A 22108-nucleotide genomic window follows, 5' to 3' on the forward strand; every position below is an offset into this window, starting at 1 on the left:
ACAAAGGACGAACACATCCGTTTTTTAAGGTATAGCTGGGTTCCTAAAGACGAGTACATCCGATTTTGAGAAAATGCGATATCGGTATATTTTTAGGTGCTTGAAGTCGCTCATATGTTGCTCAGACCAGCATGATCTGATTCTTCGTCAAGGTGAGAAATGTCGCAGTCGATTCGAGTCGGTCCCGTGGAGAACCGGCCACATTTGAGTTTACTCAGAGAATGCGCCGATCGAGAAATTATTTGGAATTTGAAACTAACTTGTTGAGAGTGCCAGCTGCTCATAAAGATAATGCCGAGGGCCTCAGACAAGGAGATAGTTGACAGGTTATGTGCCATCGTCACTCTCAACAAAGTAACAAGTTAGTTTCAAATTCCAAATAATTTCTCGATCGGCGCATTCACTGAGTATACTCAAATGTGGCCGGTTCTCCACGGGACCGACGCGGATCCACTGCGACATGTCGCATCTTGACAAAGAATCAGATCATACTCGTCTGAGCAACATATGAGCGACTTCAAGCACCTAAAAATATATCGATATCGAAATTTTCTCAAAAACGGATATACTCGTCTTTAGGAATCCAGCAATGCCTTAAAAATTGGATATATTCGTCCTCAAAGGGTTAAGTTCCCTGACATGGAGAAATACCTGGTTGAGTGTATCACTTCCCAGCGTGAAGAGGGAATTGGTGTTCATGGGAAAGCAATAACGTCGAAGGCCAAAGAGCTGCTGAGAGACCTGTTCGATGGTTAAACCGTAGTTTTCAATGCGTCTAAAGATTGGCTCTCGCGATTCCTGCAGCGGAATTATTTGTGCCCAAAACGAGTGACTACTGCTGGCCATCAAATTCCAGACAATGCACAGAACATTGCCAAAAAATTTCTGGAAAAAGTGCGCGAGACGATCCTGAAGGGTGATTTGAAGCCAGTTGGTGTTGGAAACATGGACGAGTCTAAATTTTAGTTTGACTTGCCTAGCAATGAAACCTACAATATGCAGGGTGTCAAAACAGTTCGCATGCGTAATACCGGCTTTGAGAAGCTTCGGTTTTCTGTGGTAATCACCGCTTTGGCCAATGGTACCAAATGGATCCCGATGCTGACCTTTCGGAATCTGAAGAATGTACCGAAAGGAGATTTCCCGAAAGAGTGTGATGGGCAGTCTCGAAAGGTGGCTGCATGACTAGTGACCTAATAAAGCAATGCATGGACAAGGTTTGGCAGAGGCGACCTGGAAGTATTTTCCGCAAGCCAGCTCGCCTCGTGTATGACCAGCACAGTAGCTACACCTAAACAAATATCCTTCATGTCTCTTCCTTCAGTCTGGTGGATCTCTCTTCATTTCTTTCCTGTGATAACAATTTTATGGGTTTTTTGGGTTTTTAACACACTACCCTGGTGTGTTTGAGATACTTTTGATACCACCATGAGTCGGTCCACACCTGTAATATTTTTGTTTCCTGACCCCCAATGCCAAGTAGAAGCCGAAAATGGGAAAAAGTCATGGTTTCATTAATAAACAAACCGAAAGCGGCTGCTGGCCCGTTGGGTCCAAAATAATCCACGCGTAAAATATAAAAAACTTGATATGAAACATTTTGAAATGGACAACACCGGCATAATCCTAAGGGGGCATTCCTTTTTATCTACATGTTCGGGTAGAAACTACTTCTTTCGGTAGAAGTTTATACAAAAGAGAAAGGACCAAGGAACTACAAGTTACGCTATACTGTCCACTAACACCACCAGCTACTAAACAATCAGCTCATGCGATAACATTGCACGACACTGACCGACAGTACTGACGTTCTACAACTAACTGGCTAACAGCTCTAGCACATCTTGGATGCGCACTTCATCAACTAGTTCCTAGTTTTAGCTCCTTTGTCCTTTCTCTTTTGTAGAAATTAAACCTTGGATCTCCATTCGATTCCATTCGGTAGAAGTGCTCGTTTTTTTCTGCTCAAAAGCGTATATTCTACTTTCCTCCACCGGCCCTAGCAGGAAAAAGTTGGTAGTAGCCGCTAAATGTTGGTAGAGGTACGGGATTTCCAGCAAAATCAATGAAATGTAAACAACTCCATACACAAGGGAAACATTTCATGCACTTATCGTGAAAAACTACGAAATCCGGTAGAACAGCGTTCGTGCACTGACCTCTACCATCTACCTCTATTGGTAGAGTGACTCTACTCTACTCTACCAGGTAGTTAAAAACGAACGCAGCCCAAATGGATGCCAACTTACCTATACAGCTCGGGGGTGATGTAAAGCCAGAAGGATCACGACACACAGTATCATAGTGTTGATTGCTTATTTCGTATCCATGGTTACAGGTAACTGTATATTCAATGGCATCACCATTGTTGTTAGTTCTTGTGGAGTTCACATTTGAATTTGATATATTCGGCAACGGACAATATGCTGGAGTAGAACAGATAACAAGTATGCATAGAAATATTCTGTAACACGCTTCATTTTATTTAGGAAATACTAACACAAGTTACTGATCGGCTTTAATTGATCACATTGAATGAGTACAGGACTGGGACCACTAACATACTTATAGCCTATCAGGAAAGCAGAATTAATTCAAAAACAGAAGTGTTGTCTCTAAACCTAAATTGAATAAAACATATCACTATATTTATTAGGGCTGAAACAATTATACCGATAACTCGCATATCGATCGTAACGAGTGCAATCGATAATCGTTAGTGTTCAAAACGAGTGCTAACGATATTTTATGCATGTATATGAGTGACAGTATTCTAGCCCTTGCACTCCATCCGATAGTGAATACGAGTACAATCATGTACTTTCAAGCGCAGTAAAATTGATTTGTGGCTTTGAAAGAGATCGGAAGAGAATACTCTTTTGTCTTTTCAGTTCATTTGCGGAAAAGGTCAGAGATAGGAGCAGTTGTCGGTGGGTGATGACAAGATTCTTCACTCTAGAAACAACATTAAATTCTCTAGGTCATGTTGATAAACCAGTCAGATGTCTACAGATGTCCACAGTGCGGTGCCACAAATTTCTAACGTAGCAAAAGTATCGTGGAATTTCTTCATAAACTGGTGTTCGAGGTACACGGGTAGAGCCGACAAGAATCGATAAAACCAATATATCGATCGTTAATGATATTGATGGATCGTTAAGATTTATTGATTGATCGTTTCAGCCCTAATATTTATTGCTTTTGATCTTCTCATGGTTATACTTGGTCCGACTTATTAAAATGTGCGTTTCGCTTCGAACGTCAACCAAACAAATTCAAATAATCTCAGGACGGAATAAACTTTCCAGCTACCTAACACTATCCTTCAGTTGTCAATTTGTGATGTTGAAGAAGAAATGGCTCCAACTGCAACGGAGGCAGCGGCTCAGGATCCTAGTCGACTCGAGCATTTTGCGTCCAAATTTTGTCGTCAGAGGACTTCTGTAGCTTCTCGCGCAACACAGAGAAGGCCTGGTGCTGAAATCAACACCCGACTGCAATGGGGGATTGTTACGGAGTACCAGAAACTCCTGGGCGATCGTTCTCGAGTGCCTCCTGGCGGATTGAAATCGCTGCAATCGCTGTTTTCTTGGCAGAATTTCAGCAAACACGTCATCCAGAAACTCGTGCAGAAAGCACCATAATCGCTTCTTCCAGTTTGATGATCTCTCTTGCAGTCGTTCACGGTGTGGCGGCCGACGAATCAAGATCACAGAAGAGATCTTAGAGAAGTTGATCGAAATAAATAACCGGCCTAGAGGTCGACTTTCAGGCGACAACCTGGCTGGAAAACTGAAGCGCAGAAAGGGTGAATTATCCGGCGGATACGGTGCGGAGCCCTCGGAGCCGAGATCGCGATGCGTCACAAGATCGCCAGTCTCCGGGGCCAGTGGATTCGTGAAACAGGCAGGGAAGAGCATGCATGGTCTGACTTTATGACATGTCGACACAGATCAGACTCAAAAGTGACAGTACGCGCGGCACACGGTGATGAGAAGTGATTTTTTACGCTGCGTGGTTTACTTGTTCGCCTCATTTGAAGGTGTCGTGGGAGCGTCAGTCGAAAACACCTACAGCCACCATTCTCGCAGCCGTCCTGGACGAGGAGGAGGCGAAGTCGATCGTCTAAATCGTGCCTATAGAGTGAAAAAATCCAGGAAGCGCAGTGTAGCTTGGAGGAGATGGAAAATATCTCGACGTTTTGCAGGTTGACGCACTTGCAGATGCGCCCTGAAACACCAGCAGCGACGAAAACTAGAAGGTTAGGCCAAGAAACGACACAGTAGTTATCTATCTACCGTCTCTTGGTTGATGTTTTATTACAGGTGCTCCTTTGTTCATATGCTTGAGTTTTGAAGTGAAGTGCACATTTTAATAAGTCGGACCAAGTAAATAGTTTATATTCTCCATGAAAGCTACTGACCATGGAGCGTTAACATGGAGGCTTTATTACTTCTGAAGTTCTTACCAAGATGTCCTTGCTCTGATCTGCTTCACAACCTCAAAAACTCCTACCAATCACTTGCCTCTCCAATTAAATTCTGGGATTTTACTCAATTATCATTCTGAACAACGCTCATGCATACTAAGGCTATGATGGTTTGGTCGGATCCAGATCCAGATCCAAATCTCAGATCCGTCGGATCCTTCGGAATAAACCGAACACTTTTTTTCGGACCTTGGCTGTTGCCATGTTGACGAAATAAAAAATGGCGCTGACAGGTAACCAAAAAGGCAAAATTCCTGCTGATCGCGCACGCGTGCGCCCGCGTCGTAAGGGAAGTCAACAAAAAACCACTAGACATACGACAATGAGTACAAAAATGATGTTTACCCATCATATACGCACAAAGGTCAGATTCGAATCCGATGGATCCAGTCAACCATGGTCAAACCCTGCTCCCAGGGCAGGGTTGCTCGGATCCAAACCTGGAGGATCTGGATCCGGTTTTGACCAATCGATCATTGCAGATCCAGTGGATCCGATGTATCTGGATCTGGATTCGACCAAACGATCACGTCGTAAGTGATGAGTTACTGACAAGAACCTTATACAATTTTGATCAACACATTCATATGGTAACATACTCATACGTGCACACATATACATGTACGCACACACATACATACACAAACACACACACACACACACACACACACACACACACACGCACACACACACATACCCTTGTACATACATACACACACGCACAACGTGAAAATATTACCTTCACAGTTTGGGGGTGATGCAAACAGTGGAGGAGTCAGGCATCTTCCCTCGTAGTTGCTATTGGTCAAATGGTATCCGTGATCACAAGTTACGTTATACAGACTAAACAAACCATCTTGGTTATCGTCATGTAGTTTCGAACCCGTGACATTTCCATTTGGTATTGTTGGTAGATTACAAACAGCTAAATAAAAGCCAGAACAGTGTAATAAAATGAGTAGAGGGATATGCTGGACTATACGGGGGTTGTGATTTACTTTTTTTCTACTTCAAAGTAAATCTCATGACGGATCCTATGGATGATTTCCAAAGTTTTGGGAATCACATCTGATTGTGATGGTAGATCGATTCCATCCAAAGTAAACTTAACAGATAATTATTCTTGTAGCTATGCAGAAGACGTTACTTCAGTAACGTCTGGCACTAGCCAGGGTCCACACAGCTTTAATTTGGTGTTTGTGTGTTTGTGTAATTGTGTGTTCGTGTCACGCCTGGCGCTATCCCGTATCTGTCCCGTACCGTACCGTACCATCAAACACAGCTGGCCACATACAGCTGGCTGCACTATTCAAATAGGGCTTTCAAACGCAAAATCATAACGTGAAGCAACTTGGAAGAATGAGTATGAATGCGAACCGTATGGGGGATGCATGTAGGGCGATAGTGCGGGTTTGAATCCCAGGTAATGCTTGAAAAAGAAAAGGAGAATTGAAAATTGATAACATCCCTTTTCTTTTTTTGCCGTCATCAAGGCGGTAGACGGTGTCGTATTACCCTCGACCATACATGTCCCGTACCTGTCCAGTACCTATCCCGTACCGTACCGTACAATCAAAGACGGCTGGCCACAACGCATATCCAAATAGGGCTTTCAAATACAAGATCATATTAAACGTGAAGCAACTTGGAAGAATTAGTATGTATGCGAAGTGTATCGGGGGATGCATGCAGGGCGATAGTGCGGGTTCGAATCCCAGGTTATGTCTAAAAACAAAAAGTAGAAACTGATAAGAATTTATAACATCCCTATGCTTTTTTGTCTAGGTCATCAAGGCAAAAAAGCACAGCGTAGGGCCCTGAGCTTCCAAGCTCTCTCGTTATTATTAAGTTTTATATATTTAAACAAGTTTCTAGTTCCTGAAGTTGTAGATGGTGCTTACTGCTTACTGCAGACTGATTCAAAATTACCTGAACAAAGCCCATCGTAGAACTCCCACAACGACAAACATGTCCAACCTTCCAACCAGCATAGCAAAGAGAAGCAAGGTATCTTCAATTGGCAACTAACCAAACTAACATGGAGTAAGTTGGTTGAAGAAACAGCGACACTCCTCTCATATGGTCGCTTGTCTGCCGGAATTGTAGTCAGGACAGGTAGAGATCTCAGCGTAATGGAGCGTAATTGAGAAGTGTTCAAGCAATTAGCCTAGTTGTGGCTCTCCTTATCCAACATAGCAGTTATGTGTATAATCATCCGGACCTCTCACATGTAGCAAAAGTATGGAATGTTTTGTTCATTTTACACCATGTCTAAGTGAGGGTTGTCCAGGAGACAGAACCCAGTCCAATCTCAACCAAATTGATCAATCACGGCAAGGACCAGGAATTCTAAAACTAATTGCAATAGAGGTTCCCCATTTTTCCGCTATGCACAACATAAACCGGACACTGCTGAGACAGTATCGAACACCCCTAAGGCATCTAACAAGAAAAAGCTAACAGTTCGCTCAGGAGCAATGATCAAAAAACTTACCTACACATCTTGGGGGAAACGGAAAAGAGGGAGGACGTGAGCACACGTTACCATAGCTGCTATTCGTCAATTTGTAACCACTACCACATTGTATTGTATAGGTGATGAAACTTGTAGAAGTAGAAGTCAGGCCTGTTCCATTAGTAGAGCCATGAAGTATGTTGGGTAGCATACAAACAGCTGTATAAACCAGACAAGCGATGCAATAGTCCGTATTGTAATAGAATGCACAAATACGGATATGGCAGAGTGGACTTGTAGTTTCTTGATCCTTTTATATTGACTACCGAATTTCTGCGCATTTAAAGCCATGGCATTATAGGTGAAACTTCGCTGTTTTGTACCAAATGTTTGGAGAAAATCGCGTCGGTTTGAACACCATGGCGCTAAGAGTGAGAGATGCGTACATGCAAAAATCGGCAGAGTATGAACCTCGAGTACTCGTACGGTGCCGTTCCCCGTTCATGTCAAGCATCCATGTACTTTCAATTTTCCCATGGTCTTCAGCCTGAGTTTGTTTCTTCGAGATCATGCCCAAGTCGAGGAAGAGCTACTCGATTTTGCAGAAGTTTCGTGCAGTTTAGCTGGCCTGGAGCAGCGCCCCATCAGCGCCGTGGTGCCGGATTTCAACTTTTCTAGGTCGATGCTTCGAGCATGGCAAGGTCAGCATGAAGATTTCCTCGCCCACAGTCGTTGAGAACGGAAACATGGCGATGTTATTCGTCTTTGATGCCGTGTGAAATACAAGAACTCCCTTTAAAAGTTCCCTGACATGGAGGAATACCTGGTTGAGTGTATCACTTCCCAGCGTGAAGAGGGAATTGGTGTTCATGGGAAAGCAATAACGTCGAAGGCCAAAGAGCTGCTGAGAGACTTGTACGATGGTTAAACCGTAGTTTTCAATGCGTCTAAAGATTGGCTCTCGCGATTAACACATTACCCTGGTGTGTTTGAGATACTTTTCATACCACTGTGAGTCGACCCACACCTGTAATATTTGTTTCCTGACCCTCAATGCCTAGTATAAGCTGAAAATGGGAAAAGTCATGTTGTCCTTAATAAACAGACCGAAAGCGGCTGTTTACCCATTGGGGTCCAAAATAATCCGCCTGAAAAAAATCTAAACAACTTGCTTTGAAACATTTTGAAATGGAAAACACAAGCATAATCCTAAGGGGGCGTTCATTTTTGATCTACATGTTTGGGTAGAAACTACTTCTTTCGGTAGAAGTTTATACAAAAGAGAAAGGACCAGGAAAAAGTTGGTGGAAGCCGCTAGAAGTTGGTAGAGGTACGGGATTTCCAGCAAAATCAAGGAATTGTAAACAACTCCATACAGACGCGAAACAATTCATGTACATATCGTGAAAAACTACTAAATGCGGAAGATTAGTGTTCGTGCACTGACCTCTACCATCTACCTTTATCGGTAGAGTGACTCTACTCTACTCTACAAGGTAGTTAAAAACGAACGCAGCCCAAAAGGATGCCAACTTACCTATACAGCTCGGGGGTGATGTAAAGCCAGAAGGATCACGACACACAGTATCATAGTGTTGGTTGCTTATTTCGTATCCATGGTTACAGGTAACTGTATATTCAATGACATCGCCATTGTTGTTAGTTCTTGTGGAGTTCACATTTGAATTTGATATATTCGGCAACGGACAATATGCTGGAGTACAACAGATAACAAGTATGCATAGAAATATTCTGTAACACGCTTCATTTTATTTAGGAAATACTAACACAAGTTACTGATCGGCTTTAATTGATCACATTGAATGAGTACAGGACTGGGACCACTAACATACTTATAGCCTATCAGGAATGGAAAGCAGAATTAACTCAAAAAACAGAAGTGTTGTCTCTAAACCTATTATATATTATTAAAATTGAATAAAACATATCACTATATTTATTGCTTTTGATCTTCTCATGGTTATAATTAGTTTATATTCTCCATGAAAGCTACTGACCATGGAGCGTTAACATTGAGGCTTTATTCCCTAGCTATGCAGAAGACGTTACTTCAGTAACGTCTGGCGCTAGCCAGGGTCGACACAGCTTTAATTTGGTATTTGTGTGTTTGTTTGTTTGTGTGTTTGTGTCACGCCTGGCGCTATCCCGTATCTGTTCCGTACCGTACCGTACCATCAAACACAGCTGGCCACATACAGCTGACAGCAATATTCAAATAGGGCTTTCAAACGCAAGATCATAACGTGAAGCAACTTGGAAGAATGGGTATGAGTGCGAAGTGTATGGGGGAATGCATGTAGGGCGATAGTGCGGGTTCGAATCCCAGGATATGCCTGAAAAAAAATAGGAGAATTGAAAAATTTATAACATCCCTATGCTTTTTTTGCCGTTTTCAAGGCGGTAGACGGTGTCGTATTACCGTATACCCTCGATTTTAACTGTCCCGTACCTATCCCCTACCGTACCCTACCATCAAAGACGGCTGGCCACAATGCATATTCAAATAGGGCTTCCAAATGCAAGATCATAACGTGAAGCAACTTGGAAGAATTAGTATGTATGCGAAGTGTATCGGGGGATGCATGCAGGGCGCGCGATAATGCGGGTACGAATCCCCGGTTATGTCTTGAAAAAAAAGGATTTTTTAAAGAATTTATAACATCCCTATGCTTTTTTTGTCTAGGTCATCAAGGCTAAAAAGCATAGCGTAGGGCCCTGAGCTTCCAAGCTCTCTCGTTACTTCTGAAGTTCTTACCAAGATGTCCTTGCTCTGATCTGCTTCACAACCTCAAAAACTCCTAACAATCACTTGCCTCTCCTATTAAACTCTGGGATTTTACTCAATTATCATTCTGAACAACGCTCACGCACACTAAGGCAATGATGGTTTGGTCGGATCCAGATCCAGATCCAAATCTCTGATCCGTCGGATCCTTCAGAATAAACCGAACACTTTTTTCGGACCTTGGATGTTGCCATGTTGACGAAATAAAAAATGGCGCTGACAGGTAACCAAAAAGGCAAAATTCGTACTGTTCGCGCACGCGTGCGCCCGCGTCGTAAGAAAAGTCAACAAAAGTCGACTAGGCGTACAACAATGGGTACAAAAATGATTTTTACCCACCATATACGCAAAAAGGTCACATTTGGATCCGATGGGTTCAGTCAACCATGGTCAAATCCTGCTCCCAGGGCAGGGTTGCTCGGATCCAAACCTGGAGGATCTGGATCCGGCTTCGACCATTCGATCATTGCAGATCCAGTGGATCCGATGGATCTGGATCTGGATCCGACCAAACGATCACGACGTAAGTGATGAGTTACTCACAAGAACCTTATACAATTTTGATCAACACATACATATGGTAACATACTCATACGTGCACACATATACATGTACGCACACACACACATACATACACATGCACACACACACACACATACAAACACACACACACACACACACATACACGCACACACACACATACCCTTGTACGCACATACACACACACACACAGACACACACGCACAAAGTGAAAATATTACCTTCACAGTTTGGGGGTGATGTAAACAGCGGAGGAGTCAGGCATCTTCCCTCGTAGTTGATATTGGTCAAATGGTATCCGTGATCACAAGTTACGTTATACAGACTAAACAAACCATCTTGGTTATCGTCATGTAGTTTCAAACCTGTGACATTTCCATTTGGTATTGTTGGTAGATTACAAACAGCTAAATAAAAGCCAGAACAGTGTAATAAAATGAGTAGAGGGATATGCTGGACTGTACGGGGGTTGTGATTTACCTTTTTTTCTACTTCAAAGTAAATCTCATGACGGATCTTATGGATGATTTCCAAAGTTTTGGGAATCACATCTGATTGTGATGGTAGATCGATTCCATCCAAAGTAAACATAACAGATAGTTATTCCTGTAGCTATGCAGAAGACGTTACTTCAGTAACGTCTGGCGCTAGCCAGGGTCCACACAGCTTTAATATGGTGTTTGTGTGTTTGTGTCACGCCTGGCGCTATCCCGTATCTGTCCCGTACCGTACCGTACCATCAAACACAGCTGGACACATACAGCTGGCTGCACTATTCAAATAGGGCTTTCAAACGCAAGATCATAACGTGAAGCAACTTGGAAGAATAAGAATGAATGCGAAGTGTATGGGGGAATGCATGTAGGGCGATAGTGCGGGTTCAAATCCCAGATAATGCTTGAAAAAGAAAAGGAGAATTGAAAAAATTATAACATCCCTTTTCTTTTTTTGCCGTTAACAAGGCGGTAGACGGTGTCGTATTACCCTCGACCGTACCTGTCCCGTACCTGTCCCGTACCTGTCCCGTACCTATCCCGTACCGTACCGTACAATCAAACACGGCTGGCCACAACGCATATTCAATTAGGGCTTTCAAATACAAGATCATATTAAACGTAAAGCAACTTGGAAGAATTAGTACGTATGCGAAGTGTATCGGGGGATGCATGCAGGGCGATAGTGCGGGTTCGAATCCCAGGTTATGTCTAAAAACAAAAAGTAGAAACTTATAAGAATTTATAACATCCCTATGCTTTTTTGTCTAGGTCATCAACACAAAAAAGCATAGCGTAGGGCCCTGAGCTTCCAAGCTCTCTCGTTATTATTAAATTATATATATTTTTACAAGTTTCTAGTTCCTGAAGTTGTAGATGGTGCTTACTGCTAACTGCTTTTCTGCAGACTGATTCAAAATTACCTGGACAAAGCCCATCGTAGTATGCCCACAAAGACAAGCATGTCCAACCTTCCAATCAGCATAGCAAAGAGAAGCCAGATATCTTCAATTGGCAACTAACCAAACTAACATGGAGTAAGTTGGTTGAAGAAACAGCGACACTCCTCTCATATGGTCGCATGTCTGCCGGAATTGTAGTCAGGACAGGTAGAGATCTCAGCGTAACGCAGCGTAACTGAGAAGTGTTCAAGCAATTAGCCTAGTTGTGCCTCTCATTATCCAACATAGCAGTTATCTGTATAGTCAGCCCGACCTCTCACATGTCGCAAAGTATGGAATGTTTTGTTCATTCTTACACCATGTCTAAGTGAGGGTGGCCAAGGAGACAGAACCCAGTCAAATCTCAACCAAATTGACCAATCACGGCAAGAACCAGGAATTCTAAAACTAATTGCAATAGAGGTTCCCCATTTTTCCGCTATGCGCAACATAAATCGGACACTACTAAGACAGTATCGGACACCCCTAAGGCATCTAACGAGAAAACACTAACAATTCGCTGAGGAGCAATGTTGGAAAAACCTTACCTACACATCTTGGGGGAAACGGAAAGGAGGGAGGACGTGAGCACACGTTACTATAGCTTCTATTCGTCAATTTGTAACCGCTACCACATTGTATTGCATAGGTGATGAAACTTGTAGAAGTAGAAGTCAGGCCTGTGCCATTAGTAGAGCCATGATAGTCCATCGGCCAAATCTCAGAAAGGGCCTCTTTCGGCGAAGGTGATGCACTGAAGCTCCAACTAAACGCCCTTTGGCACACTAGCTCATGAGACCCCATAGAATACGAATCCTATTGTTGGACGTTGCCAATCCAGTCCAGGATAGTCGAACTGGGTCGAATACCTTCTTCCGATTTTCGTAATTTCGTCCACCATTACATCTTTCTCATCGACTTTTTTTTCGCGTGGCGAATGTTCTTGAGCCGCTGAAAAGAAGCTTTGCACGCTCGAACACTTGAAATGCCTGCATGTTGACGGTTCGCAAGATTCTAGCGAGCTTGGTGGAAATCTATTATTTATTCAGACATTTTTGGGGAATCTGAATTATTATTATTTAGAACGGTAGAAGCTCATTCGGAGAAGACGGCGTGTCGCCGCTGTTAGATTGTCGCTACTGTGTTTCAGACGTATTTGCTTGAACGTGCTATTGAGGATGGACAGAAGATGAAGTGACGGCTTTCTTGAACACGGACGTTTTGTCTACATTGTAGCTGAAACATCTCATCTGGCGTCTAGAACGCAATTATTATGAGTTGTGAGTGCCAGCTGAGCTGAACACAAGCTGGACACCATTCGTCCGCTGGGAATTTGCATCGAAGCTCTTGATAGCCACGATAAGCATAATTATACAGAGGTAACCTTTTTTGACTCAATACGCATGCAGGTGATACCACTAGTGGCACTACAATGTAAAAATGGTGCAAAATTGATGCAACAGCGAATATGTACTTCGTACAATCACGAACAATTGTAAGGCAAGTGTTCATGCCTGTCATAGAAGAATTTCAGCCCGGAATACTTGTTGTCATGGTCATAAATAATACAGGACTTGAGTTGGCTCTGGACACAAACACACTTGTGGTGAATACGGTCATTATTGCGAGAAAAATATTTAGCCATTGTATGTTAACACCTGATGCCGCACTACAAGCAATATTTCATGTACATGTATGTGAGACTCCATTGTATCCACAAGGCCGTAGATGCATGTAAGCACACAATGCTGTACAGTATAAGTAGTAATCGACATGTGGTGCCTTCCTGCTGCAAATGCATGTGCGGCAAGTTGGCAACGACGCATGACCTATCCGCACCGCACAGCGTGAGCTTATAAAGGAATATTGCACACATGGTGTTATTTGTGTTCCGATATCGTTAAGCCGGTATACATGTACTAGTATCCTTATACATGTACCTGGTTACTCGATAGGCAATGCCGACTGTACTAATCTTATCCGTATTACCCGATAGGCTATAGCACACTGCGTCAGATCACTATGCAACAAAACAAGAGCTTTGGAGCGAATATACACGGAAGCAAAGTAGGTTTCAACGGTACAGCACTAGTCACAATGAGGGGAGGTACGAGGATGGTTGGGCCGTGACACATAGATGATGATTGTTAATGATTCGTGCATGGTGGAAAATTACCACCAGTGGCGATGATATCGCTTTCTTAACAATGACATCAGTAGGAGCAGTGACAAAACCTTACTGCTCCAAGTAGGATTTACAAGCGAGCGAAGGGAGAGCAGACTGGTCTAATAGCAGACCGGGTCTAAGCAAGGAAGTAATCGGCATAGAGGTGAGCTTGCACATCAGAAAACAGATGATGATCACCAAACACAGAGAAGTTGGCTATGTGTATGTTTGTGTCACTGTGTGTGCATGGGCAAGTGTCTGCATGTGCGTTTGTGTGTATGCGCGCACATCTGTGTGTGAGAGAGAGACGGACAGACAGATAGCATATGGTGGGAGGGATCAAGGTCTGACTTCAGAGTTAAATGCTGACGGTGTGGAATAGCAACAGTGCGAAATCGGGCAGGGTGGGTGATGGCCCACACTGGAGCCGAGTAGGAGCGCCAGTGGTTGAGGGCTAGCACAGGAGTAGCAGCAGCTCCAGCCTAGGAAGATCAGCTTCTGGATGAAAATCTCCCTGACACAGTAGGTACCAAGCTTCACTAGCAGATTGCCGGCAGGGGCGCACGGCGAGCACCCGTACATCCCTCAAGCCACCAGAGCCGCAGTACAGTCAACTTCGCTAATAACGACTGCGGATATAACGACAATTCGCGAATAACGACAGAATTTCCATGCCCAGAGCAAAGTCACATCCAACTGTAATACATAATGAGACTTCGGGTATAACGACACTTCGCGAATAAGGACACCTTTTTGACACCCCACCGAGTGTCGTTATAAGCGAAGTTGACTGTACTTGGACACGATCCAGGTGCTTATCCGCCAACAATGCTGAGAAGGCACTGGAGCCACACAGGAACTTATGATCGAGCATGACCACAGACTTGAAATACAGGGTCCGGCTTTGAATACTGAGACAGCGACGTCTCCTCCACAGAACACCACTCAGCTCCACTATTGCATTATTTTCGCTTTTTCATGATTTTTACAATTGTGTTAGAGCACACAGCACTCGATGCAACATTTACCAGTGACTAAATGACTCCGCGTCTCCGACCACAACTGCAGCGTTCCCGTGAGCCTGTTGGATTTCCATCAGCCTGTTGAGATTATCTTCATCTCGTCACATGTGAGCCTGTGTGTTTCATCCGTATCGTGGCACAATTACACAGACACGATTTCCAACAAGGCCGGTTCCGTTGCTCAAAGGGTTGGCGGTAAGAATTGCTACGCCGTCTGTGGCTGCATGGGAATGTGGCGAGTCGTCGTCTTTCTCCGTAAATCCTGATCGTCACGTGAACAACAGCCACTATTGACTAAAAACTACGACACAACAGTATCAAGCTCGCCCCAGCAGAAGGACACGAATGACGAGCGCTAAGACGGAGAAAAAGAGACAGGGTTAGCGAGAGCCGACTAGTGCAGGTACGCTGTCATCTCCTGAGGTGGTGGGCCAAGCAGCGAAGTGAAACGGAGGAAGATAGAAGGCATACGGAGGCACCGAAACCTATTGCCTGTCACATACTAAGTGCCATTTAGCGTTGACAGCTGTCAGCTGACAGCCTCAAAAATTTGAAAATCTGCTCAAAAAACTCTCGATCAGAACTCTGCGCACTCTCAAATGGAGCGCACAGGAAAAAACTCGGCGACAAAGAACGCTTCGTAACGACGCCCTGGACTGAATTCGGCACGTCCAACAAACGGAATAGTGTTCTCTGATATATTCTCTACGTGCTGGGTATGGTCGTGTTTAGTTGGAAGCTCAGTGCATCACCACTTTCGATTTGGAGACTTGGCCGATGGACTATGAAGTATGTTGGGTAGCATACAAACAGCTGTATAAACCAGACAAGCGATGCAATAGTCCGTGTTGTAATAGAATGCACAAATACGGATATGGAACTTGTAGTTTCTTGATACTTTTATATTTACTACCGCATTTCCGCTTCTGCTTTCAGCAAGGAGCAGTGCAAAAAGTGCATTCCAAGAGGAGCTCACATTGCACCCCTGTGAAAAAGGTGAGCGGGTTTCCAGTTACGCAGCAGAGGTCTGCAAAGTTTCACCTCCGAAAGTAGTAGAACTCAGAAATTTGGGGAGTGACGACCTTGGAGAACACGCTGTGTGTGTCTTGTTGCTTAGAAACACGCCCGGTTTGCATGCGCGCCAAAACTGAAAGCAAAACTGGGCACACTAGCTGCTAAGTACTCATTCCTTCTGTGTCTCTCCTGGGTTTGGTTAATGTCTTCGTGCTTCTTGTTTTCTAGAACAAGGAGTGACGAGCTCCTCAGAAGCATGTTTTCGGGTGTATCAGCTACGATGACCTGACAACGCTAATAGCTGAGGGTGTTCCCAAGAACACTCGCATGCCTGCTCAGTACTGGCTGCGATTGTTTGATGAGTTATGTCTGAAGAACAGTCTTCACTCTACGGGTGCTGCTCTTCAGTGTCACATATCGTCATTCTCGAGACAGATCAACATCTGCAACGAAAGTACTCGTGTGTCATGGATGCACTGTAGAAAGTACGAAACGTGATGGTCTAGAGGCTGCAATTTGTAATTTGTAATTTGTAATTTTTATTGTTTAAGGATTCCCCAAAAGCTTTCGCCTATCGACGGGGTTTCCAAACTTTCCATAATACCAAATCTGTAAAAGAAGTGATAAGCAATAGGTGAGCAAAGAAAGAGAAAAAGACTACAGTCTATTCATCGGAAACTGGCCCGCTGGCTTTTGAAAGTCGGATTTGGGCCGAATTGAGGATCAAAAACCCACTTAAAATCTCAAAAATCTGGGTTTCGGATCTGCTTCTCCATACATTTTGCCATGGCATACCTGTCCTAATTTGGTAAAACCTGGCTGAATTTATATTTCCTTGTTCTTGGACTTTTCTGGCCTCAAATGTGGCAAGGAGTAATTGCACGGGTCACACAATGCAGGATGTACGTTTGTTTTCACGATATCTACAACTATGTGAGAGAGACACCAAAAAGTTAGGGTGCCAGTTTCCAATGAATGGACTGTAGTCTCCGGCAGAGCTCTGCGCTTGAGCATATGGCCCAGAATCCAGGCTTAGGCAAAATCATCGGTTATTTTGTTTGCACAGTGATTTTCAGCAATGTACTTCTCACTTCCTTGATACTTTTCAATAGCAAAAGTTGGTGTCGGCGTATAAGCCCGTGCCCGCATATAAGCCCATGTTCTCGTATAAGCCCACCGAAATGTCCTTGTGAAACAGATAAGCCCATGGGCTTATCCACGGGATTCTATGGTATTGCACCGATCCACGTGGATCGATATTTGAATAGACCTTATTCGATAAACGTCACAATCACGTGAACCGGGGTCCCGGGAACCAGGGAGTGGCAAGAGATCTGCGCTCAGTGCACAGTGGACTCTGTGTGCGAACATAGGAGTAGATAAATACCGGTATTTTACTACTCTTTTGTACGAACTGGGCCTTTCTTGCCACTCGTTTCTCGTACGCGTGCCGTAGCTTATGACAAATCCCTGGAGGCGAGTCCAAAAATCACGTTATCGAATAAGGTCTATAGCTGGTAGTGAAAAAAATAAGTAAAGTTTGCACGTCCGCGTTACCACCGGCTATACAATTGCAGTGCTGCCAAACCGCCCGATTTTTCGGAGTGTCCAATTTTTGAAGGCTCTTCCGAAAACCGGTCCGAAAAGGGAAACTTCAGAAAAGCAGCCAAAATGTCGGAGATCATTGCTTTCCTATGCAGAAGTCCTGTACTTTCACTTTTCAGCGCAACTGAAGGCACAAATCACTGTACATTTGCTTCTAAAAAGGCGCTAGCGCTTGGCTGTGGAAGTGCAAAGTAACATGCCTGGATCAGGCTGGATGGCATGTACGCTGACACTGACAGTCTGTACAGAGTCAGTGTGGGACCACACTCATCATTACAAAATTCATGACAACTCCGGGGTTACCATGGCAACGAAGCAAATTTTCATGGTGTTTTAGGCGCTATTGTATTTCTCTGTAAAAAAAAATGCCGAGGAGAAAAATTCGCACCATGTGGCCAGCCTTGGCGGTGAAGGGTGTCCGATTTTGGGTGAAAATTATTTGGCAGCACTGCAATTACGTTGAGAAACACCACCAGCTTAGGAAGTTTCGCATGTGCCAGGCCACCACCACGCCTGTGCTACGAGGGTGGCAGATGCAGCGCCTAACAGCGAGGGTGAGGTGGTAAGTCTCACAACCAATGCCCCACAAGGGGGCTAACCTCGTTAGCTGCATCCATGTTACCCTCACTCCGAGTAGTGAGTACCCAGTTGACCGTGGGTGTCGGCGCAGTTCACTGCATGTAAAGTAGCTGGTAGTGAGAGGATTAAATAAAGAAACTAAAGAAAGGAATACAAGTCCTTGTCTTTGACTGTAACATTCTGAAGTAGTTGGAAAAGGCGAAACTAACATTCTTGTGGCAACCGTTTTTAGCTTACCTGTGCAAGATATACCATCAAATGCGTACCCCGCAGATCTACACATGCATTGATATGATCCAATTGAGTTGTTGCATGTGGCATCAGAACTGCAAGTGTGTGTACCATCTAGGCATTCATTTTGGTCTGAGAAAGATAAGTGAAAATAATATAGTTTAAAAAAATTGAATTATTGCGTCCACTCCCGAAGGGCACTCACGACGACCGCTAACACCCGGTAAGTCCTATCAATTACAGCATACAAGAGAGTCGCGACTTGCAGCTGTTCGGCTTGTTGGTCACCCGGAGCTCTGTAAACGCGGGCATGGAGCTAATGCGAGCGCATGGCCGAGGTTGCGCTGACTAATTGGCGGCGGCTAGCCGAGCTCGACGACTTGTACAACGGCCTCAGTAACGGAGCTGCCTCCCAACACCTGCAACGCAACGGCTGCAGAATCTTGGAATGTTCGAGTCTGCCTCGTTTGTTCTGCCAATGTGTCGTGCAAGTAATGTCTTCTCCCTGAACCTTTGCGCAAATTGTCTGTACATGTGAAAATGGGTTGCCCATCTTGTGCAGCTTTCCACTACGTGGTTCGCGGCTGTAGTTATTATGGCGGGAGGTCCTAGACCTAGACCTCTCCAGAGCCTGCGAGCCATTTCCCATGATCGACCCACATTGCGAGATCTATGTATGAAGATCTGTGCATCGTGATATTCCGACAGATCCTGAAACAGTCAAACTCAGGAAATAGCACTATTAGTATCACTTAGGCTGCAATTTTCATAAATGACATAATTATATGAGGCATCGGCAGCAAGAAGGTCCTGGCGATTTTTCAAAATGTCAATATTTCAGAGAAACCGAACCGATATCGTTTTTTAGTCACAACGATCAAAGCGGAAAGCCTTCTTGTGCTATCGCATTGAAAGTGCTTTCCTCTTGGTGGCTTCACTATAATTTGTCGTCATCGCAGTTGTAGTTTATTCGACAAGCACTTTGGACGTCCAGGTAGGCGTTTTCAGCCACCATGGAGGCGTTTGCGCTCTGGGTAGCGTCTGCAAATCATGCCCTCAGAAGAGAGCGGAACAAATAATTTCTTGGCGGGATGATCCCATTACAGATTCTCAGCTGCCTGTGATAGTCCCCACAAGGAGAATCAGGTGAAAGTGAAGAGGTTTCGCTCAGATGACAAGCCATCAGCGGAGGCAGCGCAGACGATGAGTTTGAGAGCTCCGTGACACGAAGTGGCGACGCGGACAGCAGCGCTGAGAGTGACGAACGAGATTCAGTACTCCGTGGCGACTATTCGCAGCTGGATAAGTTGGTGAGATACGGAGACAGCCCTGAATGAACTAAACCTTACTTGATATTTTGTGAATAAAATTCTAGCAAGTATACGTAGGAGAGCAAGACATGCTTGGTGGATGTATCTGGCTTGGTCCAGAATGCATATCTAGTCTTGTACTAAGTAATTAGTTGCAGATTCTTCCCAGCCATGTAAAACGTCAGTTGCTTGGTTTCTTTCTTTCTGACAAGTCTGCGTACAACACCAGACCTGCACATGACAGGGATTGAGTTTTCAAGTAACATTGCAGCAATGGCAGGCAGCAATGTTACTATAATATCAACAAGAGTACTCTGTGCTTCCCTGAAGACCAATAAATATGCTAAATTGTTCTCAACCACTCCATTAGAGCTAGCTGTAACTGCGTTCCATTTTGCCTTTTTTGGTGATCTTTTTTATTGACCGTCACCCATCATTTCGGTAGTTCTTTTTACCATCTTGGAAGGTGCCCAGAGCTCCAAAATTTGGCTCATAGATCACTCATTTAGTGGGCAGTTCAAAGCCATCAAAACTCATTTTCGCCAAATATCACCTAACCTTGGTTTTTGCTGCCCATGCCTCCTCATATACATATTCATAAATAACACATCTTCAACACCCATGAGCTACATTGTACATGATATAATTATCATAATTATATCATCTATGTAGCGCAATTTTCCCCCTGTCATAGTCCTGTTTATCATGTTCAGCATAAGCGAAGTTGTGAATTATGCTGGCATGGTTGACTCCAACGTGTACATGGAAGTAATAACAACAATAATAAAAATTTTAGAAAGGAAAAGGACATATGGGTACGAGTTGTTCCTTTCTAAATTTATTCATGGCTCAACATCCGAGTTTCAAATAATAATAATAATAATAATAATGTGGAAGAGAAAAAGACATATGGATACGAGTTAAGAGTAACTCTCCATCACTGTAACATGATACTATATACAGTCAGAAAGTGCAATAACAGTTTTGTGCCTAGTTATTGCACTTTCTGACTGTATATAGTATCATGTTACAGTGATGGAGAGTTACTCTTAACTCGTATCCATATGTCTTTTTCTCTTCCACATATATTTATGGCTCAACATCCGAGTTTCAAATAATAATAATAATAATAATACAAGGGAGCTAAAGAGAGAGAACATGAGGAAACCGATGTGCTTGTACTACAGGTCAATAGTAATTTCAACAAGCTCTGTTAAACATCTTTGGGGCAATGTAGAACCGAAATGCTGGCTATCTCTCGCTCGCCCTGAGTTGAGCAGTTTTCAAGTAAGAGTGAAGATAAATGGAGAAACTTCCAAACGATAGGTCAGGGAAGTAAACAGCCTATAGAGGCAAAGCTATTTCCACCCCACCAAGAATCAAACCTGGGATACTGCAAAGCTATTTCCACCCCACCAAGAATCAAACCTGGGATACTGCCTTCCGTGAATGATACACTCACCATGTCAACCATGGAACCAGGCCAAACCTAGAAGGGGAATGCGTGTGGCACGTGGTTTTTGCTGATGTTTGATTCAAAAACTTCCAGCAGCTCTGTAGACACCCTACATTTTATGTTCAGATTTCAACCTTAAACGCGGAGAAAACGAAATATGGTGAAGCCACAAATCTTTGTGAATTGGATAGCCTTCGGGCCCTAGATCAAGGATACTGGTGGACATTGTACATAGATAACAACATTTCGCAGGAAACCAGTGTCGACTTGATTCACCATACGCACTGGACACATTTAGTATAGAAAGCTGTCGTACCTCGGGGTCTGCTGAGACTAACCACTGCGATTAACGGGTGTTTAGTATCGATATCCAGCACATCCCCGCTTGCTGGGATGTAAGGCTAGCCAATGCAACAGCTCTCATTCGCCAAAGACATTCCCCAAGCTCCGCGTTTGTGGATGAAGCTGTCATTGCTGTTTCAAAATAGCCGACATTCATTGGAAACTGGCACCCTAACTTTTTGGTGTCTCTCTCACATAGTTGTAGATATCTTAACCCTTTATTGGCTGGCCTATACATTGACGCATGCACGTGAGCAGCCGAGCATGTATGCACTTGAGTAGGGCACTTGACTCCCACGCGCGACCGCTGACCACAACTGAGTCTGTACGTGCTGGTGTCGTTGCGACTTGCAATGCAAGTGCACTCTGTACTGATGTACTGACTCTGTCTTTATGTACAGAAACAAGTGCAGTTTTCAGTGCATGGACTCGGCTAGTACTAAAACATTTTGTGGAAGCAAACAAGCCTTCTTTGAGATCTTGGTCATGTTTCTCAATCGACTTTGCGCTTCGAGCTAGATGTGTCCGTGGAGTATTGCCCAACTAGAACTCCTGCTCGCGACTCAACACATTTATTCCGTCCGTTGTCATCCACCTGCAAGTGGGGAGCTTCATGCTCACGATAAAAGAGAACATCATGAGATTTGAATCCTTCAT

General features: G+C 43.9%; 1 protein-coding gene across 1 annotated transcript in view; it reads right to left on the bottom strand.

Annotated features, from left to right (window-relative positions):
• LOC135821219 (sushi, von Willebrand factor type A, EGF and pentraxin domain-containing protein 1-like) overlaps positions 1 to 22108 on the bottom strand; it is a 59865-nt gene that overhangs the window by 32505 nt on the left and 5252 nt on the right. The window contains exons 4-9 of the mRNA XM_065334284.1: positions 18350 to 18475; positions 10512 to 10697; positions 8482 to 8658; positions 6984 to 7163; positions 5229 to 5414; positions 2250 to 2426 (exon numbers count right to left, since the gene is read on the bottom strand). Of these exons, the coding sequence (XP_065190356.1) occupies positions 2250 to 2426; positions 5229 to 5414; positions 6984 to 7163; positions 8482 to 8658; positions 10512 to 10697; positions 18350 to 18475 (1032 nt within the window). The remainder of the gene's footprint in view (positions 1 to 2249; positions 2427 to 5228; positions 5415 to 6983; positions 7164 to 8481; positions 8659 to 10511; positions 10698 to 18349; positions 18476 to 22108) is intronic.

The sequence above is a fragment of the Sycon ciliatum genome, chromosome 7, assembly GCF_964019385.1.
Source record: "Sycon ciliatum chromosome 7, ocSycCili1.1, whole genome shotgun sequence".
NCBI classification, from domain to species: Eukaryota; Metazoa; Porifera; class Calcarea; order Leucosolenida; family Sycettidae; genus Sycon; species Sycon ciliatum.